This window comes from Rhamphochromis sp. 'chilingali' (assembly GCF_963969265.1).
Source record: "Rhamphochromis sp. 'chilingali' genome assembly, chromosome: 15".
NCBI lineage: Eukaryota > Metazoa > Chordata > Actinopteri > Cichliformes > Cichlidae > Rhamphochromis > Rhamphochromis sp. 'chilingali'.
Genome location: NC_137942.1, coordinates 27219230 through 27246077, shown reverse-complemented (window position 1 = coordinate 27246077; position 26848 = coordinate 27219230). Strand labels below are relative to the sequence as shown.

The window sequence follows — 26848 nt, the reverse complement described above, 5'->3', positions numbered from 1 at the left end:
CTTCTTCTGGAAACCATGAATCCATTTACAGTATTCAGGGCTGGGCCACAGTGATGGATATCCATAAATACAGGTATGCTGTTTTTAATGTAAAATATTGGTTTACCTGTTGAGAATAGAAAAAAATCAGCCAATATTGAAGTCAGATGACCTGTTTGTTTATCTGAGAATCTCGCATATGAATTCTCTGCAGATGGACTGTTCTTGTCAACAGCATCCCCGCAGCCTTCCTGGCCATTTCCTTTTGGATGGACCAGTGTGGGCAGAGTTTGGATGCTTCAATGCTTTGCAGCAGATATCCTGCTGTGTCTGGCACGGATGAGACCATGCTTGTGTGGGCAGTTTGGACCATATGTTACATAAAAACTGTGTGAAAGTCCTAATCTCCAGCAAAGCATTACGCAATGACTTTGCCAAAAGGGGCACCAGTCTGTCTGTCTCTGAAGGATGGTAATGGAAGGAAATCTTTTTTCCCATAACACCAGCATTAACCAGAAATGATGCCTTTTTCAGATTTTGATATACATTCTGACAGTTATTGATATCTGATGCCGGTACATTTATTCTCCATGCACAATAATCCTGTTTTCTGCGTCACAGCGTGGATGAAAGGTCAGAGTGGTGCAACCGGAAATGCCTCAGAGTTTATATTCATTGCTTTAGATCAACTATCAGAAGACAGATGACATCATTTGTATTTTAAAATAGTTTTTTGCACATTTCAATAAAAGCCCAAGAGTATGCAAATTATTGGTTGTGTGTGTCTTTGCGAACAACATGCATGTAGAGTTGTTCGTGGCTTGTTTTGATTGTGTCATGTTGGGAAATCTGCCCACAGGTGTTATTATTACTACTGTAGAACACATTTATAGAAACTGAACGCAACCATTACAACAATTAGTGAACATGGAGGCTTGGACAAACATTTTACAGGAGGAACACCCTGCACATGGAAGAGTAGGAGCGGTAAGTATGTTTGGAGCAGACAGCAGAGTATACTGAACTTCAGGAGAAGGTAGAGGATGGGTGCAGGACATATGGCTTTTCTATCTCTTTAAAGCTGCAATGCAGAGGATTAGGTCTAAGACCAATCAGAAATTGTGGCTAAATAAAGTGTCGGGATGTCAAATTATCCAGCTCTGATTACACTGTGATACAGAATAATGTGCAAAAGTCTTTAGCCTCATGTCTTTACACTTCAACATAGCCTGATCTCTGAACTCTTTCTTGACAAGCAGTCTTCAGAAATACTTCTCCACAGTTTTTCTCAGCCTTCTCTCCCTGTTTCACTTCTTTAAGATTAGTTTCTTGGCCACCCTTCCACTGAGACCATTTCTGTTGAAGCTTCCGTGAATATGGACCAACCAATGTGTTAGTTTTTTGCTGGACACACTGCACACCTGCTGAGATCTTTTTGGGAATCACCTTGTTGGTACAAAAATACTAAATTTTATCTGCCATCTTTAAGATTTTTTTAAAAAATAGATTCAACTAAAGGAATTTGAGCAGAATATGTGTTTTTTTTTCCAAACAGACTACTTGTAACAAAGTGCCTTGAGATAACATTTAAAACTGGTTCTTTGCTAAGTTGTCTGTTATGTGTCGACACAACTGGTTCACCGCTTTTTATGCTTCACTTATTCATAAGTAAGCGTTAAATGTCTTAAAAAAAAAACTAAGAAACTAACTTTTAAAAATGCTCTCACATGAGAAATGAATGTGCCAAAGCAAAAGAGAAAAACTTTAATCCCGTGTCGCTGTCTGTGGTGCTGATTTAGGCTCTAACAGGCCTCTTCACACATCAGCTGAAAAACTGCCAGCTCCAATCTAAAACTGTCTTTCAGGAAATTAAATCAAAACAGCAATTAGGGCACCACTACAGCCAGTGTGTGGTCGTAGCCTGCTGGGCTGGATTCTGTGGAAGAGTGTTTGGATATTCCTCCATTCATCCCGGAGAGAAGAGCGTCTCTGTCGCGCGTAGGAGGAGGAGGGGCGAAAGGGAATCCCAAGAAGGGGCTACAAATATGGCGTTGCTGCGGTGCCATAAGTAACCGCTTCACCCGAGAAGAGAGAGGGTGGAGGAACGACGGGTGGGTGAAAGAAACGAACAAGAGTTTTACTTAATGTGTGTGTTTTGTTTTTTTGGAGGGGACGTGCGCGCGCTCTCAGACACGAGGTGATGTTGACCGAACCGGACAGGCTCCTCCGCCGCGAATAAGCGGCAGTGACACCCTGACCGAGGGGCTGGGGCACGACGCGCGTCCGTACCACCGTGCAGTTATGTGTAAAATAATCGAGTGTTTGTTTTCCCCCCTCGCCGAGCCTTGAACGCGCTGTCCTTTGTGGCCACACGTGGAGATGAGCTCACGTTTTCTTCGTGGAGATTGTCGTGAAGTGACCGAAGTACTTCAGTGTTTGGATCGGCAGATCGCACATGGACGTTGAGTTCTCCGGGCCTTCGAGTCGCTCAGCTGGGCAGCATCAAAGCGCACGGACGACTGGGAAAATGTCAAGGATGCTCCTAGAAGGAGCCGCTGAGAGAGCGGCGTGATACTCAGCCGAGGAGACAGAGGACGCCGATCACAAGTGCAGCTTAGAGAATAACGGTCGCTGATTTTAAGGGGCTTTTTTTTTTTTTTAAATAAAAACAATGGGACCTCTTGGCACGTTTTCGTGGGCTTCTTCGACGTGACACCGGACACACAGGAACTCTGTTGCTGCTGCTGTTGTTGTGTTGGTGTTGTGCAGTTCGGGCGTGAAGTGGAAGTAGCATCCTCACTGGGTCACAACCCAGATTAGTGTAAGGTGACAGAATTGTTTTAGTGAAGGGGAATCCCGACCGAGAGCCACACGGCTCGTCACTGCACCATGGATGACTCGGGGATAATACGGCGGCGGAGGCTGCAGGTGAGCTGGTCTGGGCTGGAATCCGATTTTTGTGTTAAATCCATCCTCTTCCAGTTGTAGAAACACAGTCATACATGATTACTACGTTCAGACAGACTTTATTTTTACTTTTTGGTCAGACTCTGTCATTGAAGCCGAATGCAGTAGCTATACTTTTCCAGCAGACACTGCAAATGTTTATCACTAAAAGTGAAAAGTTAACACATGTGTTTCATAAACCCAGCACTCATCATTAACCTGTAAATAAAGTTGTTGGGGTTTTTTTTTAGCCATTATAGATGAATTGTTGCACTTTAACTTATTATTGGTGGGCCTTATATTAAACATGGTTGAAGTTTCAATCAATGAAGTCAGCCTTGGCTGAAAGTAATCTGTGTGAGCCAAACAATCGAGCTTCAGAGTGCTCTAGATGCTGGCTTACAGACAGTTTTTTCTGCTCCTGGCTCTGTATGATATCAAAGAATGGGGACATCCCTAATATGGGCATGTTGGGATTGGAGAAGCCCCACCCTCTTGCTATTCAAACGTTCTCCTGCAGCTTGTTTCAGACAGAGGATGAACTGAGGGGTACAAGGAACTGATGTTTATTTTGAATTGTGAATCATGCACAGCTACTCTAGCAGAGACAATGAATGGAAAAAAAAAACATGTTGTTGGTAGGCCCTTCCACAATGGATGGATCCACATGTTTGATCTGGCACAGATTTTACTCTGGATGCCCGTCCTGATGTAACTTACCCATTTATCCCAGCTTGGGACCAGCACTGAGAGTGCACTGGCTTGTAATGCCTTGAGGCTGGATTTGTGTCTCCTACTAGTCCCAAACTGAGAATCTTCTCTGTGTTGGGCGATTATGTTAACAAAATGAACAACACTGTAACAAAAGTCTTGTTCCTCAACCTCTGATTTTTTATTCATCAAAGGTTGTGGAAATAATATTCTTTTTAAACTTTGCATTTTAAGGCAATCAGAAGAACAAAAACTGTGTTAAACTGTGTTACATTGTGTAAAAGTTGCCTTTCACTTCCTGTCAGTCAGCTGATTTAATTATCCTTGTATTGTTCTGGTTCTCATTACTGTAGTTCTTTAAGATAAACCTTCATAAAGTTTACAACAAAAATCAGTTATTTCTCCATCTGTCCTGCTGGAGACTCGCAGCGTGCCTCTGGTGTTGAACATAGTAGCTCCACTACACTCAAACATATATATTTTTCATCATTCGTATCATATACGTGTCATATTTTAATAGTAGCTTTTCTGTTGTATAGTCAGTTAACATCCTCCTGTGAAGCTCATGTCAGGATCACACTCATGTACTTTTTAAAAGTCTCTTTAATGAGATGTTGTAATGAATGGCCACTCATGCATACTGATCTGCTGTGCTCAAATGACTGCGTTCATCCATTATGAAGCAGCCTGCTTAACCACAGGTCATACCCCCCCCCCCCCTCCACACACACACACACACCCCACAATCTTTGTTTGATTCAGTCAAGTGAACTGTGGAGAGATGAGCCTACAGGCCAGGCAGACTGCAGCCAGCCTCCTGTGGGGCTTCTGTGCACGCTAGTGTGATTATGCAGTCTGTGCATTTCATTTCTCTCATTCATTCGGTTCATATTCTGCCAGTTTCGTTTACCAAGACGAAGGATTGTAAGCACGCACTCTGAGCTCCTTGAAGCCAAATTGACCCTCGACTCTGTGAAAAAGAAAAAGAAAGGGAGTGGGTATAAGGGAATGAGGGGAGGATTAGTGGTGAGGTGTCCCGATGGTTTCATGTCTCATCATCCCCACTGCTCAGCTCACTGCTCTGCTGCTGTGATGTATGACATGAGCTGTAAGGGAATTAATCATCATAGAGTCACACTCGCAAAGTCCCTGGCATTTTATAGATGGAGGCAGGCCAGCTGATTGATTTAGTGTTTGTATATGTGAGGGAGGGTAGTGTGGTAGTGTGGTAGAGGGAGGGACAACGTAGACTTCTAGTTTAATATGCACATTTGGGCTATTTGCACGAGTTTTATTCTCTAATGTGTGTGTGTTTCTGAAATTGTGCGTTGACATGTGATTGGCTCTGTATGTCCTAATCAGCGGCTTTGTCAGTCCCCTGGGTCTCATCATCCCAGCCGTCACTCGCTCCCTCTTTCACACACAGACACACACAATCATTCTCTCAGCACCATATGGTGACACGCCCCACTCCCCTGCAGTTGCAGTCAGGGGTCACACCCGTGATGCATCGCTTCAACACGGCAAACATGAAAAAAACCCACGATCTTTGCTCCTCGTTATGCTGGCTCCTCTCTGACACTACAACCTCCAATAGGCTTGCTGGCAAACACGCAGAAGATATGTCAAAAAAAGCCTGGTTCATCAGAGATGTGTGAAATAGCTACAAAACAAACTGAAATTTGTAATTTCCACATTTTTTGGTTTGTTTGTTTGAAGGAATAGTAACTATAATCATTCCACAACTACAGTACAGAACAACGTTTTGCAGTACTCACGGCTTAACTGAAATGAATGTTTTTGATGATGTTGAACTGGTTGAACTGGTTTTCTCACTCCTCCTTTGCAGCTGTTTCCTGTGTAAAATATCTGTGTTGCATGACTTGATCAAACGATACTTTAGCAATCATTAAGAAGAAGCTAGGCTGCCATTGTACCAACGTTGCCATGTTCAAGAAACCAGAATAAGATGACAAGCACCCATTAGAAGACGATCACACTGTGGTCATAAAGGTCAGCAAGTAGACTGTGGTAATTAAAAAGTGCTTAGCTGGTACTAATTGTTCTATTGTGCAGTTTTTGGTGAGCCCAAACCGTGGCCTGAGTTTCCTGTTTGAAGCTGACAGGAGCGGCACTCAGTGTGGTTTTTGCTGCTGCTCTAGCTCATTCGCTTCAAGGCTTGCCTACATACCTTGGTTCTACTGAATCATAATTTGTGATACTATTGTCTTCCTATCAGCTTGAAGTAATCCGTCCATTCTCCTCTGACCCCTGACATCAACAAGAAAACTGCTGCTAAAGAGATATTTTCTCTTTCTCAGACCATCCTCTATAAACCCTACAGATGGTTGTGTGGGAAAATCCCAGTAGATCAGCAGCTTTTGGAATACTCAGACCATCCCCTGAAGTGGTTAACACATTCGGTTGGCAAGTGAAAGGTTGCTGGTTCAATTCCAGCCAGATCTACAAATCCCCTTTGGGGTTGTGTCAGAAAGGGCATCTGGTGTAAAACTGCCAAATGAAACATGTTGAGCTACTCTCTGTGGTGACCCCATCTGACAAGGGGAGCAACCGAAAGCACTTTCTTCTACTTCTCCTTTACATATATCACAATGTTACACCCCTACAATACGTTTTTCTTAGACCAGCTTCTTACACTATCATATAACCCTAATGTAAAAAACAAACAAACAATATATTTAATATCTTTTTTTTACATGTCATTTTTTATTCAGTCTTGTTGTTTTCACAAATCACCAGACCATCTTTTCTTATGCTTGGCATGCCTCGTCCTCAGCCGCTCTGCCTTTTTGTCAGCCTCATATCTGTGAGTCAGTCACTGCTGTAGACAATGGCAGGTCCGGGCACTGTCTCCTAGCAGCATGACATCCCTTGATTGATCCCTGTTGTTCCTCCCCTGCCCGGCTCACCACCATTTTTCTTTGCAATGTCTACAAAATGATTGAACTTGCTGGCGCATCCCCACCGAGCAGCAATGTGCTTTACAGGCATGCGGCTCAACTAATGCCATTTCATTATCACTGAGGCCTTTAAAAAAATTGTAGTGCAGCCAATATGACTTGAAGGACACTACAGCAAAGGCATATTTTATGGCTGAGTTACATGAGCAGCCAGTGTGTGTACCAGGAGACAAAATTCACTGGCCTTTCAAGTCTTTGTTGTTTACTGCCTGCATCAGGATGCTCGCCCCTGACTGGCTGTAGCTTAATGAAACAGCAGCATCCAACATAATTTAAAAAAGAACACAAATTTGAACATCCCTGCACATTTTAGCCCTGAGCTGTGAAAAACACAGAGAAATTTAAAAAACAACAATAAAACAGGCCTGGACTGTGAATGCAGGTTCTCTGCAGGTTAGATATTAAACAGCCCAGCATTAATCTAAATGCAAAATGATTGTGCATAAACCACAGTTATTACAAGACAGTGGCACAATTGCCCTGCATCTAAATATTCATAGATACAAAGTCCTGAAACACAGACTCCCATACTGTCTTGTCAACTGTGTGACATCCTGGGACTAAAGGGGATCAGACAGTCATTCATAAGCTCAAACTTCCCTTTCGTTCCCTAGAGGACGCACCCAAACCTGGATAATAACAGTGTAGTTGCTCCTGTTTGAGAAGCCAGCAAATACAGCACAGGATTGTGTAGCTTTCTAATCTGTGATTGGTGAGCATGACATGTTTGTGACAGAGCCTCCCATCTGTTGTCAGTCACTGCTCACCACCGCCAGACTTCATTAGCGGGACTCGGGGAGCGTTTAGTTTGAACATCAGCCTCGGACGGTGGCTTTTAAATCAGCCTCTGACGTAGAAAACGCAACCATGCAATGAGCAGTAAGCCTTGCATCAAACTAATTATGCCACAGGAGAATTAAGGCACAGGCTTCAGATCGGAGTGAGGATCATGTTTCCTTAACAACATATTATCTTCTGGAAATGCTGCAGTTAGGAGTCACAGGTCGATTTCGGAGCATAGTGGTGCGCTTGTGTTCTGGCACACTGGTCACTGATGAAGCAGAGACTGGAATTAGGAAGTCAATTCATCACCTTGTAACCTTTTAACAGATTAAAATGGAATTGAGGATTAAGAAGGGAATTCAGGTAGATACGATGTGACAGCAATGCCTAAGAATTACGGAATGTAAGTGAAGGTGACAAAGAACTATTTGATTGGATTTTCTGAGGTTAATAAAGGCCGTTTCATTCAAAGATTGAATAATTATCATCTACAGACCTGCAGATTCACTCCACAGTTTGGACTCCCAGGTATAATTCTGAAAAGCAGCAAAAGATATTCATGGTGCCAGTTTTTTTCTCTCAGACATGAATAGATGGCTGTACTTTGTTTAGTGTGCCAGCTGGTTCTTTTTGTCTAGGCATGCCTGAACAAAAGAGGTGTTCAGGTGCTCCTCTGTTACATTTGGTTAATAAAGGCCGTTTCATTCAAAGATTGAATAATTATCATCTACAGACCTGCAGATTCACTCCACAGTTTGGACTCCCAGGTATAATTCTGAAAAGCAGCAAAAGATATTCATGGTGCCAGTTTTTTTCTCTCAGACATGAATAGATGGCTGTACTTTGTTTAGTGTGCCAGCTGGTTCTTTTTGTCTAGGCATGCCTGAACAAAAGAGGTGTTCAGGTGCTCCTCTGTTACATTTGGACTTTATTCTTGTTGCTGCTAAACTATTTCTGCTTCTTTAGCAGACGTCCCTACTATCCACAAATAGTTCAAGCGAATTTGCAACATTTTGGTGATTTGCTGCAGTGAATGTCACTGAGAACACTGAGGTCATACGTTGTTGAATGGTTCGTTAATTAATTCGTTCTCAGCTATTCTGAGCACGTGTTTGTTTGAAACATTTTGAAAATAAAACTCTTAGCCTGTGCATGTTACATCTCGTCCTGTTTGAGGATTTATATTTTCTGCAAGATGGTGGTCTGATCTGGCCTAGTCAGTCACAGCTGCTACCTAGATCATTGTTACCTGATTGTTTTGGGGTCTTGGACTGACATTTCAAGATGTCACTTTGAGAAAGTGTGATTCATTGATTTATCTTAAGTGAAAATCAAGAGATTTAGGGGCTATTCTGCTCTTAGGCATGCCATCACCAGCTCTGCAAATTTGGCTCAGTTAGCGCACTAAGCTAACATGTCTATTTGTCTGTTTGCCTATTTGAGTCATTCATAATGTAGTAATTTAGAATATATGATTAACCTTTGGGACTGAACTAAAGCATGCTTGTAACAATTCTTCATCAGGTAAATCATCTTTCAAATCTGCCTTCCATGCATGCAGTATAATATCAGATGATTCTTTGCAGTTACTTACAAATAAATCGTATAAAGGGACCCCTTCCCTCTAAGATGTGAAAAACTTTAAGGTGAAATCTTCTAAGGTAGCTGGAGAGGAAAGTTTTAGACGGCTTGGCTAATATAAAATTTTGGAGATGAAGATATTTTAAATAATAGTTTTCATTACTGCCGTTGTAGTTGTTTGAATTACTCACCTCAAAGTTGAAATATTTTGACCTTAGTACCCACTTACTGTTACTATAGGTTATTTCTTTACTATAGGTTAGTTGTCACTACAAGTCACTGAATTCCATTGACATCCAGGCGCCCTGCTCACTATAGCAATACTGTTCTCCCCTGTGTCGACGCCCGTTAACATGCTAACAGTGATAATGCTAACAGGCTGATGTTTAGCAAGTGAAACGTTTAATATGTTAAGCTGCATCTAAACTGGAAGCGACCTGCTTTTCACACGAAGTGAAGCTACCAAACAATCTTTTGCAGGCATTATAGATTCTGGTTGCCTAGGCACCCTGTAATGTATTTACTATCAGCCATATGTCAGTCAACAGTATTATTCAGTATATTGGTAGTCACTTCACCAGGTAGCTAAGAAAAGTTCATTTCATGCCTCACATGCTTCATGCTGCTGGGGTGTGAAGTTGCAGAACGTTCATTAATGTCCATCCGTTTTATTCCCTCCCAGTATGGACAAAGCCTTAATTGTTTTAGCTTAGCGCATTAGCATGCTAAATTCTGCTCAGTTTAAATTTTGACCTGATGCTGTTACTATATGAAAGACAAGTGATTAGAATTGATGAGGGCTCACCAAGTCATTCAAATCCATCCAGAAAATTTTCACAAAAATTGAAGGTGATATTTTACCTTAGAATAAAAAAGCAGACCTAAATAGTGAGATTAGCATCTACGTTGCCACTTTGAATCTCCAGGGAAAAGGTATTACACTGGTGGACCCTGGACTCAGCTTCACTGTCACTAAAATACAGCACCTTGCAGCTTGTAAAGAGTTTTTATGTGGTCATTTCCTCTGGATTAAATTGCTACTCTGCAGCAACATTAGATGTCAAGTGTAGTTAGGGCTTCTCTGTATAGGTAACCCCCCACATCGCAGATGTTCTTCATGCCTTTTGCTCTTGTAAGTCATCTCTCTTTTCATCTGACAACTCAGGGTCAATTAGCCTGATCAATGAAGGACAAAGTGAAAAAGGGATCAATGAGCTGAATATTTAGTCGGATTTGTAAACGTGTAAACCCTCGGGACATTCTGTTGAACAGCCGTGCAGCCTGCATCGTGCGTCTGATCCTGAGATGAGGAGAGGACCAGTTTAGTGCTCTCTGTTTAACTAAGAGTTTTCCATTTGGCTTGACAATTATCATCTGTGTCATAGGCTTAACCTTGTGAATAGTGGCTGGGGCTCTCAGGCAGCAGCAATGTAAAAATGTGTTCTGGCATATATCAGTAGGAGCAGGTCTGCACATCCCCATCCATTCGTTCAACCTTTATTTGAAGGTTAACTCAATAATTACATTGACTGTGGTCAGCAGGTGGTCAATTTTATGCTAACAGCACCTTAACAACTTTACCCTGTGTGTGACAGGAGCATGTGTGAAGCTGCTAATGCATTAATTGCATCCATTTCCAAACACTGAGTAGTATCTCATATCTGACTCTCAAGCACCATATCTTGTATGACGCACACAAAGACACACAGAGCTGAAGGCCAGAAGACTCCAAGATAAGGTTGCAAGCATAAAAGCATGTTTCCCCACGGTACCATCCACCTCTCACCCACCTCTCCGCCGCTTGTTTAAACTCTCCGTCTCCTCTCTGTCCTCCTCTAGTTTCATGTGAAGGGTTTGTAAAGATCCAGGCTGTGCTGGTGTGAGATCTGCTTATGCTCATGCTGGGTTTTTTTTTTTGTGTGTGGTGCAGTTGGTGTCTGCTGCTGTCTCAGCCCAGTGTTCCTGTCCATCTGGACCTGGGAGGTGGGGGGTGGAGGGTGGGATGGAGCAGTTGCCATAGTTTCAGAAAATAGCAGGAGTAGTTTGAAAACAAAGGCAAAAATTAACTGTGAAACATGCACACACAAAATGAAATGAATCGGGATAAGGTGATGAACTAATTGTTATCAAACTTCTCCAGGACCAGAGCTTTATTATACTCAGGATATAGAAACCGATGTGAACCCCTACCACAATAACAAGCCATATTTCTGAACAAGCTCAAAAGGTGCGCCTGCTACTGTGCTCATGTGATGTTTTATTTATGCTCTCCCCAAATTTCGTAATATCTCATAAGAAAGAGTATGTTTCTATTTTCTGTACCTGATCTCTCTTTTTGTCCTTTTCTTTGTGTTTCTACCAGAAGGATTTGCCACTGCCTCGCAAAAACAGCAGGTGAGTGTTACCTTTGTTTAACCCTTCCTTTCTTCTCTCTATCCTCTCTCTCTACCACCCATCCACTCCCTGGGGAAAGCACAATCTTCTTCATGGACAAAAAAACAATCATACCAAGCTGTGGTACATCTTGTTTATCAAAGCCTCTCTTCCCGAGCGTACATGAGGCTGGGAAGCTCTCTGGGATCACAAGCATGCTTTTCACATTCTGTCTGAAAGCTATGAGGATGCTTCAGTAGTGCTTAGGGTGTGGAGTGTGGATTTCTTGTGTGAAAGAGGAGGATGAGGTCTCCTGAAGTAATGCTGGAGTGTGTGGAAGCCTTATTAGGCCAGTTGGGAGCTCCCGGCGCTGTCCATGGTGCTGAAAGCCATGCCGCATTCTCCAACTTATTCCAAATTGTCAAATTTTTGCTATCTGCATAAAGTAGGTACATTTATTAAGTATTTGGTTGAAATATTATACTGTTTAATGGACTACAGTTAAAGAGCCAAAGATTTTCATTCAAGGGTGGTTTACCAGTGACGAGTGACCTGTTTGAGAAAACGGTCACTGGAGACACAAATTACTTTTGGGCTTGCGTCAGGAAGGGTATCCGATGTAAAGGTCTGGCAAATCAAATATGCAGGGCTACCTGCTGTGGCAAACCCCTGTGAGAAGGGAGCAGCTCAAAGTTGTTATGTGACAGAAACATAAAAAAAAAATAGTTAATACAAGTTTAAGCATTGTGCTGATGATTTTTTTTCCGGACAGGTCCTGTCACGGCGGGGTGCGCCGATGTGTGCGGAAACAGGACCCAAAAGCAGATGATGACGAGGAATAGTAATGATTAATAGAAAAGTGAACCTTTATTGCGATGACGGCAGGAAATGAACCAAGAGACCAAAGCAAACAGGCAAAACACTAAGAAACAAAACACTGAGCTGGCAAAACACTAAGAAACAAAACACTAAAGGTACTAAGACCAAAAACTATAACTATGACCGAGGTGGAAAATAAACAGGCTAAGACTATGACTATGACTGTAACTCTGGTGAGAATAAACAGACGAACTGACAATGGCATGAAGAAAACAAAAGGCTTAAATACAGACATGAGGTGATCAGGGGAAGTGGCGACACATGGGGGAAAACAGCTGACAGACATAAACCTAATGACAGGACCAGGAGAGGAAAGCTAAATACAATGAACAAAGAACACATGACATTGTCAGAATAAAACAGGAAATGACAACACAACTTAACAGACCTAATACGTGATGAAATAAATAGAAAACCCCAAAACATAGAAAACCCAGGAACAATAACTGCCTAAACTAAAGGCAAATAGGAAATAACACAAACTAATAACATATCAAAAAATACAAAGAAAACTCAGAGTGCTGGGTCGGAGACCCAGCCTGTGACAGGTCCAGACTACCCTTTCCTTGTGAGAAGTGTGGAGTAGTCTCCACACTTTTTGAAGGTTCAAAGTTTTTCTTGATTCATTGGCTTCTTTTTCACACACTGTCAGTCCAGTTCTTGTATCTGACCATTTTTAGGAGATTTTAGAAGAAGTTTGTTAAGTCACTAATAAACATCACAGACAATTTAGCAGATAATCTATTTTAAAGCCATTTTGTCACAACTTGTCATAAAAGCACATAATTTGTTTCTATTTCTTTCTTAGTTGAATATATAAAATATGCTGAAGATAACACAGCTCTGCAGGCATAAAATAGTATTTCTGCACCAGCAAGCTGGTTCCCAAAATGCTAATAGCCAAGAACTTTCCATATCCAAGCATGGGATGCAGTGTGTCCTTAAAAAAATCTGAGGAAACTGGACAAATAGAGTGGAAAAGAAGTGACAGGCCAAAAAAACTAAACGAATAGTGTCTGGAAGTCATGTCCTTAAGAAATAGGAACAAATCTAGCACAGGACTGGAGAGATACTTCAGTTGATCCATCTTCTGTTCAATGAAGCATCATCAGAAATGATCCTAGTATAAAGGTAGAATGGCTGTCAAAAGCCATTTTTAAGAAAGGAAAATAGGAAGAAAGGGCTTAGATTTGGCAAATTACACAACAACTGGATGGAAAATCAGTGACAGCTGGTCTGATGAATCCACATTTGGTTAAAATCATTGTCAGTATATACAGAGGAAGTCAGGATGATAGAGGCTCCGTCATGGTTTGGGGCTGCATTTCAGTAAGTTGTGTTGGAAGATCTTCTCAAAACTGATGAAATTTTGAATGGAGAAAAGTGATGAAAAATGATCCAACATGCAGCACCATTAGTGTCTGATTGGCAACAGCTTCATCTTTCAGTATGACAGTGATCCCAAACACACACTGCCAATACAGTAAAAGCATACTTAGACAGAGAAACACCAAGAGCACAAAACACAACACAATCAGTCACTGGACCATCCAACTGTATTTGTGTTGTTGGTGCTTTTTAGTGTATTTTTGATTAATTTAAGTGTCTGATAGATAACATAGCTTGCTTTCCCAGTAGCAGACATATTTGGGCCTGTGGTGAATGTTTACGTGGGCAAGCCAGAAAGTCATGAGTCATGCTTGACACACAGCAAGGCAGGTTCTGGGTGGGGCAGATTTGGCCCAAATGTCACAACATACTTGACATCTGTCCCTCGTATTGTAAGCTGGCAGCTGAGTTGCGGCAGCCAGACTCAAGCTGAGTCAACACCATCAGTCAAGGCCATATGTGGCTCATAGAAAACTGCAGATGTGGGTCACATTTTTGCCAAGAGTCTGTCCAAGAAGTCTGTGTTTCGGTTTTGCTGAATAAAATTCTGGTTTGTAATTTTTTTGTATTACATAAATAATTAGAAGGTGTTCGTGTCTGTATAGCACACCTGTGCATTTTTATGTGTGTCTTACTGAAGTTTGTACTAGCTGATGAGTTAGCAGGCTAGCTTTAACTAAAAACCAAAACAAAGAGAAATAGAAAACTATAAATCTTTAAAATGAGAAACCACAAACCAGTGGGTGCTATCACCGTGGTTACATCATCTTTTATGTATTGTCGCACTGACCTGTCAACAGTCTCTTGTGCCCACTCCCATCTACACTCAAGCCATCCCAAGTCACCATGGGTAATCACACATGAAATGATGGCAGGGATCTGTTTGTTTCCAGACCATTTTCTTCAACCATCTCATCTTTTCCACCTCCTCTCCCTTATTTTACCATCTGAATTCAGTCTGTCACTGTCTCCTCTGCATCACATCCCATTTGCCTCTGCAGGACACCACCAACCCACTATGTATTATAGATGAGCTCACTGGAGTTGGCTTCAAATTCAATCTGCCTACTGCAACCATTCATGGGTAAACACAGCCATTGATAGTTTGTGTGTGTGTATGCACGTCTGGCATACTACATCAACATTAGCTCCGCTTTTTGATCCCATTCAAATTGTTTTTTTACTTATGTAACTGTCCACATGTCCTTGTCCTTTGGTCATTTCTTTAGTCGCTGCTGAGATAAATTAACCTGCCTGTACTCTCCTTCCTTCATTCATGGAATAAACAGCCTGCAGTTAAAGCTTTTAATTTCGCATCGACTTCAGAGGAAAACACAAAACAGAAGCACAAGTAACTCATAAAACCACATTGTGTACTATGGCACCTCAGCCTTGAGAAAATGACCCATAATCCCCTGCCGCCTTTTGTTGTTCCTTTCTAAAAGAGAGACCCACCCTTCCTCCCTGCATCCCTCCCTCTGTGCTGTGCTCCCTCTCTCTCTCCCTCTCTCTCTCCTTTGGTTCTCTTGCACACTTGCCCAGACACACAGACACCAGCGCACCTCTAAAGGTGGTGGGAGCCACAGTATGCGTTGCATTGCGATAGCATTTTGCCAGAGACCTGCTGCTTTCTGACTTCTCATCGCCCAGCTTTCAACTACACCGAAATACAAGCAATATGTTCCGACGCACTAAAAGGTACACCGAGAGGCTCGAGACAGAGCAGAGACGATTCAGTTTCTGTGATGTAGGGTGTGGTAGGACCGGCTATCTGTTTAATCTCCTGATCCTCTGTCCTTTTTCCTCTTTCCTACAGTTTCTGCAGTATACAGATAACCTCTACTCTGATTTAAAAACTGCTCTTACTGAAGGTAGCCTGCATGGAGTTCAGTTTATAAAATGTTGCCATTAGAGGCAATGTAAAAATTAAAAGTTGCATGAGATGCTTTTATGGTTTGCTGTTAAAGTGATAATCAGTCCAATTAATTTAATGCTGAACCATCTAAAACGATCCAGCTGCTTCAGCGGAGACCTGACACATGCGTTCACTTTTTTATCTGTGCCTTTTGAGGAAAAGCTAGTAGTGAAATATTATTATTAAAAAATAATAATGCATCTGTCTTCTTGTTGGGGATGGCCAAAGCATCACGGATCTACTGAAAATGAAAAGTTAGTAAGAATCCTGACTCTTGACATCTTGACATATATATTGTATATAAGGCCCTCACTAAAGATTTAGACCCTGGCAAAAGATAAGTTGAAAAGTTGCATCAGTGACTCATCACAGTGACATTTCTAGAAGCACAGCAAGTAGACCGATTCACATTTGAAGTAATCAGTCAATAATTATATGAGCCAAAAATGAGTCAAGCAGAACCCTACGTTTAAAATGGATTTTTATAGACTGTGATTCACCGATGCTGAGGTATTTCTCTGGACTTGGATGACTGGGTTGGTTATTTGGGGAAAGTGTTCTTTGTAAGATATTGACTTCCTGTCAGGCGTTTTTACTTTCATTTCAGCTGCAATTATATTGTGAAACACAGCAGCTGAAAAGTGCAACTATAAAGAATAATGTCATTATCACATTTTCTGAATTAATAGTCCGAGCCCATAATACAACTCGTGCTTAATAGATACTTTTAATCACTCCATTGTCAACAACCTGACAAAGTGAGGTGACATTTGGGCACTGGGGGTTTTCTCTTTAGTAACAGCAGCAGTGGAGGTCATACTGACTCGCTTAGTGATTTTATTCTCCATTCCTGATCAGGGATTAAAATAGCTTCTATTACAGAAGAGAATAGACTCTTGCTATGGCCCACCTGAGCCCAGACGCACAGGCAGACAGATGGGAATATGCCAAAGTCTCGCCATTTTAGTATCTGCCACACTCCTGCAGTGATACTGAAGCCTAGCGCGTGGATTTAGTTAGTGAAGAATGATCGGAACACGACACTTTTAAACACTTCCCTTAAAAACATATTTCTGAGGGACTAAAGCAACGAGATACGGAAAGAAAATCCCAGTCAGCAAAGACGGAAGAAAGGCATTGGGTGATTAAGACAAGGAAAGTGATGGAAGTTGAAAAAGAAAGAGGTTGTGCAAGAGGTGAAAGGGGGAGAGACTGAGATAGCATGCAGGGCCCTGGGGTGATATCTGTGTCTGCTCGTCCATTAGGGACCAGCTCACTAAGGTTACGTGAGCGCGTTAGAGATTCATACTAGCTTTGACTGTCCTCTCTCACTCGCTCTTTATTTCTTTTTCATCTCCCTGTCATGCACTTATTCTGGTCGTACATGGGGCATGTTAAGTAAGGAAAAAAAAGTTTCTTCAGATTGAAATTTTGGTTTTTCTTTATTCACGTGTGTATAAGTGTACTTGAATGGCTGAATTTGTGGGGACCTGCATTTTAGACCTTGGAAGTGGGGACATTTTTGGAAAGTGAGGACATTTTGGCCCGTGCTTACTTTCTGACACATCTTAAATAATAATAAACAAAGTTTATGTGCATGTGTTGTTCTCATGTCATGGGGACGTGAGAATATGTGTTGGTTGCATTAGGGGACCTGACTTCTTTGTGTGATGATAAAGGCCCTGTAATTTAAAGCGGTGTGGTGTGATAGTCGATTTATATTCTTTTTATGTAGTACACTTATGTATACTTACTTGTGCAGTGCATGAATTGTAACAATGTATTGTTCTCTCTACTCAGTGATGGTAATAGTGCCCGTAACATTTGACTGCTAGACACAGCGTTTTGGGAACATAGGTTAAGTGGGTGATTTTTAGGATGTCAGGAGTCAGGATGCTTTCTCTACAGCTAAACCCCTTCCCCACATGGGAAATGTCCAACCATAATATAACTGCCATATGCAGACATAGCAGATCTCTCAAGGTTTCTGTAAAATTTCTTTTCCTGCCCCCAAAGATGAAGAATCTACGGTTTGAAGTATTCTCATATAAAAGGTCTCCATTACTTTTATTACTGTCCTGACATATGTAGTGTAGCAAGACCCAGTGTTACAGGCATCAGGCGCTAGAGGTCAGAGAGAAGTGAGTGGAGACGATGTGCAGTAATTGGTGAGTGTTGTGCATGTTTACCTCGGGTGCTGTGGCTCAGGTGCTCTCACAAACAGAAAGACATAATCACACCCGGTGCATGTGCGTCCACATTACACAGCTTTGAGACACACACATATTGTGTCCTCTCCACACACCACCATGCTGCCAGCTATACCCCCATCTTCTCCTCATAAACACGTCTCCTCTGTAACTAAATAAACCATTACGCGTCACTTAACCAATTATGTGCAAACCAAAGGAGGTCCGTGGGAGGCTGAGGCACCTGGGTCTGACTGTAGCGTGCGTCCTACTAAGTGATGCAGTTTACCCCCAAGAGGAACCTAAAGTTCAATACCTACAAGCTCATACAAGTATATCTCCTATTAAGCCCTGCTTTCAGTGAAGGGCACTCTTTCCTTTAGTGTTAGAGTAATGGGACTCTTACAGCCTTTGATCCTCTTCCTCCTCCACTGTCTCCCTCTCAGGGCTCCTCTTACAGAAATCTTGCTTGATAGATCCTGCTCCTGTCTGCTGCTCTGTACTACTGCAGACTGACAAGAAAAGATTTGAACCTGTTAGAGTAAACAAAACAAAAAAAATATATATAAGAGTGTTTCATCCTTGCTGATGGGCTTTGAATTCCTCTCAGGGAGCTTTGGGACCCCGGAGAGCCGAGGAAAACCGGAAATGGAAAAAAAAAGGAAAAATAAGAATGATGGTGTCTGTTTGACTTTTCTCTTGGCCATGGTGCATTCAATGAGGCAGTGCTTTTGACATTTAGCACAATGCTTGGTGTAGCTGAGTGGAGATTTGATGGAGCCGCGTGAGGACAGTGTTTTGCCCCAGGCTGTCTCCATGACCATTTTACTGTCTGTCCTTGCCTTTTTACTGCTGGTCATGTGGCCAAATTGACAATACTGCCAGACCTACCTACTTACAGTTTAGATGGAGGAAAACGATCAATACACTCTGTCCATATCCTGCACAAAACCCACTCTATCTACTGTATTTAATAAAGCCTGATGTCATACCCTAATCTTACTGCAGAGATAATAGGATTAATTGCTTACTCAGCTAAATGAATCACGATTAATGGTAACTTAATACCAATTTCCTAGCTCCTTGTTGTGGGAATTTTCCTTCTTCTGTCTGATTTTCACGAGTCCCCTTGGACCCAATGGTGGTTTTCCAGTCATAATTTAGTAACTATATAAAGTCATAGAATGTCTTACAACTTTTCCATAGCAATTAACAAAAGAACATAAATTATAAGGACTGGATTTAACTGTATGTGTATCTGCTCTAACACAGGCAGGATCTCAGTCACTGTCTAAATAGGGGAGGATTCACAATCTCAGTTTCCTGTTTCGTAGCTTGGTTAGTGAAGTTTGAAGCCTTGAGTTAAGTGTTTTGACTGTTTCCATTATTCATTTTCTTTAAACAGACATTACATGCAAGGGTGGCTGTAAATGCATGCTCACATAGTAGCAGTAAGTCAGACACAAGGGAGCTCCAGTTTAAAGCATGCCCTCCTCTACAGTGTTTGATTTTTCTGTCTAAGACTTTATTATTTACTCAGGCCATAAACATATGAGGGACATGTTGGATTGAAATAGTAGATATAGTTTGATTTTAAGGTTTTTTATGCTGCTTTAAATGTAGAAAAATGCCTTTCTATAAAGACGGACCAGTCAGGATTGACATAAGGGATATGAGAACAATCGCTTTGAGTCACCATAACAAGCTGCTTGTTTTATAGGCTGACATGCATCAGCAGAAGGCTAGTTTTATGGGGAAAATAGATTACCCTGTCACAAAACTATGTTTATCTGGTTAAAATTCGTTCAGAGCACTGGTATGAATTTTGTGCTTTTTGTGTCTACTTTTGGCTTCTCTTGTCTGGAAGCAGATGATATATTATACATGATATATGAAATATTAGCTGTTTAGTGATGAGAGAAGTGCACTGTAGCTGTAAAGCAGCATTAATAGGGAGTGAAGAGGCTCTCTGTAGATTAGCTTTGAAGACCAAAAACCTGCTGTTTCACCCTCCTTTGGCACAGATTCAGCCGAGTCATTTATCACGAATCATTTGTTAGCAGCAGCCAGACGAAGAAGCTTTAAGAGTTACTCAGTGAGATTTTGTATTTCGATAGAGAGATCACCTCCCAGATGTTGTAATCATTTTATATTTGCTTGTATGTGTAACCCGGCCATAAATTACATATTGTTATAATTACACAAATTTTATTTTCCAGTTTATACCTGATTTTTAGGACCTTCAAGCCTGTAGTTATGTTCTTTATCAGTTGGAGCCCCTCATCATTGTTCTTCTTCTTCTTTGGTGCAACCCTATAAATACAGTGTACCCTTTTGGTCTCTACCCTTTTCTACAATTCCCCTGTGGAAGAGGTTGGTGTCATTTCTTTCCAGACACTGTACAACACACATATAATGTATATTTAGCCACCATGATATTTCTGATTGTGTGTCTTTAGTTCAATTATTGTCATCATTGTGCCTGTTTTTGTTAGATGTTAGAAATGTGTAGGCGCCATTAATGCTAGCATGAATATATAATTCTGGCTAGCTTGGGAGTTGTGGTGGGTTGAGCTAATCCTCTCCCCCACTGTTTGTATTTGGTCAGAGGAGCTGGAGCGAGCAAATTATTTACTTGGAGGTCTTTCTTTCTTTTACCTTTCTTTGTCAGGTATGTCTGAGTTTTTTTTAATCTTATGTCAAATATCTTCCATGTAAGTTCGTACTTCATGTTTAATGTAAAAATAAATGCAGCCCTTTTCTACAATTCCCCTGTGGGAGAGGAGCTGGAGTGAGCTAGTTATTTACTTGGAGGTCTTTCTTTCTTTTACCTTTCTTTGTCAGACACAATGCAGAAACACACCGGTTACATATGGTTTGGTTGTATGTATGACATTTTTATTCATTTTTTACATTTACTTTATATTTTTGTGGTGAGGTTGTGGTTCTCTTCCCTGAGTTATCCCCCACCTCATAGTGCTGCGGAAAAAGTTACAGAGCTCTTTCTGTTTCATCATTTTCATTCCAACCATTTTAGGAAGGCCACTTTTATTACTAAGTCCCTATTGCTTAATTTCCTTTTACAGCTTACTTCTTTGTTTGCCCAGACTCTTATTTCACTCTCCCTCCCTTCACCATAAAGCAGTGAACTTCAGTGGCTTTTCCCCCCCTTTTCTTCTTCCTCTCTGTGGTCCCGACTTGGTCTTATCTTATATCTCTCTGCTGCAGGCTGCGTAGCAACAACCCATCATGTGACCATGACTCCCTCCTCTCCACCACATTCCCTCTAGAGTTATAAAGCTACAACCTCAGTAACTTAGTAACAGAAATCTGAATCTTCATTTGTCTTAAGCCATTAAATGGTTCATAAAGAAAAATAAAATGTCATCATCCCATTTCCTCCTTTTCTCTGAATCATCCCTTCATTATTTACCTCCTAATGCTCTAAAGGTTAGCTCTCCCTAGCGCTTCATCAGCAATACATTCCTCTACCACTTAAATCCTGACTTTTCTGGACTGTCTTCTTCTTCACCAGCGCCTCAGATCTGCTTCTATTTAACATTTGTAGAATCTCTTGCGAATGGTGTGGTTTCATCAATATGAAGCAGCGGTGGATAGCGAGTGTTTGTTTGTTTGGTTTTGTCACACTCTATTCTGTATGATCTGCTCACAATGTTCCTCACGTGCTCTGTTCATGCTACGAATATATGTAGACTGTGTATGTGTGTGTGTAAAATGGTTTAAAAAAACTGGGTTATATCTACCATGTGTGTGGGTAATGAGCACCCCTGTGAGCCCTTTCAACCCTCCCTGCATCTAACTCTTGTTTTTCTTCTATTGAATTTGCAGTCAACTCGTTTCCCGAGGCGTTCCCTTTCCCTTATTTTACTTTAATGTCATGCTTGTTCCAGCTAGCCCCTCCATCTCTCTCTCTCTCGCTCTGTGCATCTCCTTTCTTGCTGCAGCATCCATTCCTTAACCACCCCCTCCCCTCCACCCTCTCTTGAGCCACTGGCTAGTGCAGCCCATATTTGCTAAGTGTATTGGAGTGCACCTCACCCTTTCCTCCCACCCCTCTTTGATCCTGATTGACCATCCAGGAATGGGAAAAAAAGCCTCTGTTTTCTGCATAAGCAATGCCACAAAACAGAATCGCTGGATGTGTATTAAATAAGGTTCTGCATGCTTAAAGCATTTATTTCATGAACTCTACCAGAAGAAGCTCAAGGCCAAGTGCTGTGTGTTTACACCCAGCCTCCATTGATTTCCTGCAGCACTGAGAATTCATTAACCATGTGCAGTCCTGCTGCCGAGTTTGTCTTTATATTAATCTTGTAGCAATCATCTTAATGAAAGCCTGAAACTATAATCATACACTGGGTTTGACTTAAAATACATGCATGCACTCGCTGAGATGGTCCCTTGCTGGGATCAGCTCAAGGTCACGGTGTGTGTCACAGCGAGAGCTTTAATGTGATTATCGAGATACAATCAGTCCAGGTTAGAAAGTGTGAAATGGCAAAATAGCGGTTATCAATTCAGTCTATTGGCATATGTGATCAATATCCGAGAAGCTACTTACACAGCTGATCGATCAGCATTCAGGTAATGAAAACAGATAGGTGAGATAAGATGGAGCTTGCTCAGAAATGTGAGCCTTTTACATTACTCTACAGAGACATATCGCAGAGTCACCATCAGACTTAACTAAACTGAATGAATATCAATATGTTTATTCAAGATGAGCAAATAATGTATTCTGCAAAGTCACTGTAGCAGTGGAAGGATGCCTGATGTCAGCAGATCCACTTAGGAATGTGGAGAGTGTCACCAGGAATGGACAAACATGCAGTCACAGCTCCTTATCGTTAATTCTGCGCAGGTTAGGCTTGGCTTTACATAAAAGTCCAACACTGAAAACTGTCACTTGACAGCTTGACAGTAGATGGAAATTTATGAGTTCAAATCAAGGCAGCTTTTTAGATTTATATCAGTCTGCTATCTGCTAGCAAAATGAGCCTGCCCTTCATCCAAATGACCTTAAACCCGACACTCCAATCACTCAGGTTTCCCAGCAGTACACACACCAAGTTTATTGTGGATGAAATGAATGGTCGTTCATTGGCCATATAACATAAGTGAGATTGGATTTTCTATAAAATTAGCCCAGACCTCCTCCCACTGCATGCACTGCCTCCATAAAGTTGTGTACCAAAATAAATACGATTGTAATTTGTATTCATAAACACATTAGCAAAGATAAAGCTTCTATTTTATTTAATCATTCAGTATGGTTGGGTGATAATATTCCTAGGGTTTGGAGGGCTTTCACATAGTGTGTTTTTTGGGTTGGTTGTGCAGATGTTAAAGCTTCCTCTTGCATAGACTCACAGAAAGTGCTGGAACCTTCCTGTTACCTATTGTATACCTATGGTTATCTATTACAGTAAGTAATAGGTTTGGACCAACCTATACAGCAAGGATAATAATAACTATAGTGCCACACTACAGTATCACTTTATTGTCAGTGACATTAATGCAACTGAAACGAATCATGGGTCTGATTTTTGTACAAATATAGTGGTTCAACTTTACATTTATTTTGGGGTGATTAGGGCTGAATTAAGGCCCTCTGGTTCTCCATCTTGAGTGTACTATTCATATAACCCAGAAAATCAGAAAAGATGGAAGTTGGATGGATGCATGGATGGAAATCGATCACTAAGTGTTGTGACCAGAAAAGATACTGTCACAGTCATGTGTGACCTCATTCTGACATCACCAGTTATCAGATATGACATCATTTATGTTTATAAATAAACTGCAATGAATGATTTCATCAATAATGAAAACTGGAAAAATTCTAAAGTCATTCTGAGTCTGTGACCCTGCTAATGCTGCTTTATTAAGGTGCTGTTTTTGCTTTATATATTTATATCACACTTATATCTGCATATATATGTGTGTGTGTGTGTGTGAGAGAGAGAGAGAGAGAGAGGGGGAGAAGAGGCGACACCTCTCCTCCTCACATGTGACCCCATGTGACAGCGGGCTGAAAGGGAAGAGAGGGGAGACCAGCTCTCCTCTTTATCTGGCAGCAGCAGAGATGAGATGGTGCTGCTTGCGTTTTATTCCCAGTTGTATTTATTTGCATTTATTCATGCCCCATGCTCATGCCACCTTGAAAAGCACATTGCTTTTTTTTTTGTTTGTTTGGTTTGTGTTTGTCAAAATTAAATTACTCTGCTCCGGTGTGATTGTGACAAAGTAAGTGGATCTAGTGAAAGCAAACAACTTGCTCTGTTTACTGCCTAATGGCAGAGTTAGAGATAATGATATCATGTGTGACATGAGGAACCCACAGGCAGGTTTGAAATGAGTCAGTGTGGTAGTGACTGCTATTAAGAGACCCGTAGTAAACTGAGGTCATAAAAGTGGACATTTTTGCAGTATTTCTCTCTCCAGTTTAAAAAATTTTTTTTTTAGAAATATCACCTAAATCCTCTCTTCTTATCCTGCTTGTTGCCTCTCTCTCTCTCTCTCTCTCTCTCTCTTCCAACTTTGGCAATCCCTCCCTCTCTCTCTCTCCTCCTTTCTTATCTTAGCTGAGGGGAGGCAGACAGGGATGGATGGCTGAGGAAATTGAATTCTCTGTATCGCCGTCGCGCCCCTGCAGTGAGCTGCTTCACGTGTCCGCCTCTCTTCCATCCACACTTACAGCTGTGCATGCATATATTTATGCACAGACACAGTGCTTAGTCACAACTCTGTTGTGGTAATGTGGATGTGAGTACATTTACATCTTCTTTTTCTCAACAGCTGTCGTACAAGCAACAGAAAAAGTCTGATCCTGACGACCACGTCCCCCACGCTCCCTCGGCCTCACTCCCCTCTGCCCCTCCCTGGACACCTCGGTATGTACAACAAAAGCCCTAACGCCTCCCCTGTGAGCTTGATTTTAATTGATTTTGATCAAAAATATAGGTGAAGATATTCCGACCTCTCAAAAAAGGGTTATTCTACTGGTTCATCATGTGTTTACAGTTTCTTAGTTTTATTCTTTTTCACTTCACTGCAGAGAGTTAGAAGATCGATCCCTCTCTCATGTCTGTATGGTTAAAATTAAGTTAGAGCTAGTAACAGGATAGCTTAGCTTAATATAAAGTCCACTTAAGGCCAGCGCCAAAAGCAAGTCAGTTGTCAAAGTCTTCTGTGTTAACATGTCCAGCTTTACAGAAGAAATAAGAATGAATAATTCCTGCTACTGTTTGTGGTTTAAAACGAAGAAATAATTATTGTTTTTGTGTCTGCATGCTACTCCCATTTAATTTATGCATCTTGCTAACTAAGCTTGCTAGCATTAGCTCATAATTTTATCACTCATCCGTGTCATCTAAATTTACTTTAAAAAAACAAACAGACAGATATGAAGGCCAAAACTGGTAATGTTCAGACATCAAAACTCGATTTTATAAATTAATGTTGATGTCACTGAGCTTATGTCTACTTTTTATATACAGTCAATAGGTGAAATGATTAGCCTTTGAAGTTGTCATGGTAATTTTACATGGAGGGTGAAATCAAGCCCATTTTACGGTGGCCCTGAGAGGCCAAACGGACTGCAACTTAAGAAAACACCAACAATAAGAAAAACGCTTCAAAAGCACATAAAACACAACGGAAATAGGAAAAAACAGATTTCCAAAGGCACTAGGGAAGTGTTTCTGGGGAGACAATAACCCGACAGACCAGTTGCAGGAACCCAAAACAAGCTAGATGTGTTTTATCATGATTCATATAATACTGATGACGGATTTTTTAGGCTAATAGTTAGGCTAACACATCCTGTGTTTTCTTTTTTCCTATTTCTGTTGTGTTTTGTGTGCTTTTGCAGCGTTTTTCTTATTGCTGGTGTTTTCTTAAGTTGCAGTCCGTTTGGCCTCTCAGGGCCAACGTACCATTTTGATCTTCAGTGTCTCAGATCAATTAACTTCCACTTGGTGGAATCAGAATCAGAATATTTTATTGATCCCTGGGGGAAATTATTTTTTGTTACAGTGCTCCATTTTAAACCAACATTAAGACAAGACAGACAATACACTAACTAAGAATAGTACAATATATACATATATATACATACATACATACATACATACATAAGTCACTCATAAATAAATAGTTGGAAAAGAAACATGTGTAGCTGTAGCAGCAAACAGTGTGTTAAGTGGATGCGTTGTACAGGGAGATGGCCACAGGCAGGAATGATTTCCTGTGTCGTTCAGTGGTGCTTTTCGGTAATCTCAGTCTCTCACTGAACGTGCTCCTGTGACTGACCAGCATGTCATGGAGTGGGTGGGAGGTGTTATCCAACATTGTCTTTATCTTGGACAGCATCCGCCTCTCCGACACCACCTTGAGGGAGTCCAGCTCCATCCCCATCCATTCCAACAATGATCTCAAAGTTTACTGAGCTGAATGTGAAAACACAGCTCCCATATGAGGTTGATTCTGTTTTTGTCTGAAATATTTTTGAAATTTGGATATATATGTAACTCGCATTTGTTCCCTGTCGAGTTTCACTAAAGATCAAAGATAGGCCCTTAGGTTTAAGAAAAAAATCTTAGTTTACATTAAGTTTTAAATCGGTTTACTCCTAAAAGCGTTGCCTACTTATTATGAGTAGTTATGCTGTGATATTGAACTAAAGGAGCAGTGGGAGACAGCTCTGCGTCTGCACCTCACAGCACGTCACTGGATTTCCTGTTGGGACTTGGCCACAGGATAAAAGGCACAGTGGCATGACATACTACCACTTTGACCTTCTCCTACACTCGTGCCGTTCTTTTGTGTCTCATTCTCAATGCATGTCTTGTTGTCCCACCAGGAAGCAGCCCACTGGACAGCCCACGAAACTTCTCTCCCAGCAACCCAGCCCACTTCTCATTCGCCTCCTCCAGAAGGTGACTGCTTCCCGGCACTGCAGACTACACACTGACTGTGATTGCACCTGTTTACTCTCGGCCATATTTGCACAAGAGGTGTGAGAGGGATAGAAAGTGAGATAGAGACAGATAAGAAGAGTCGGTGTGAGGCAAAGGTCACAGAGGGGAGAGACACCGAGC

At 41.4% G+C, this 26848-nt stretch overlaps 1 protein-coding gene across 2 annotated transcripts in view; it reads left to right on the top strand.

Annotated features, from left to right (window-relative positions):
* The first annotated feature begins 2067 nt into the window (after positions 1-2067).
* The window catches only part of LOC308410750 (microtubule-associated serine/threonine-protein kinase 1-like), a 53127-nt gene continuing 28346 nt past the window's right edge, over positions 2068-26848 (top strand). The window contains exons 1-4 of one of the 2 annotated variants that reach the window (XM_080904328.1): positions 2068-2907; positions 11347-11375; positions 24546-24640; positions 26611-26686. In XM_080904328.1, the coding sequence (XP_080760454.1) occupies positions 2869-2907; positions 11347-11375; positions 24546-24640; positions 26611-26686 (239 nt within the window). In that variant the 5' untranslated portion in view covers positions 2068-2868. Of the gene's footprint in view, positions 2908-11343; positions 11376-24545; positions 24641-26610; positions 26687-26848 lie in introns of both variants that reach the window. The other variant, XM_080904327.1, reaches the window with a different exon arrangement.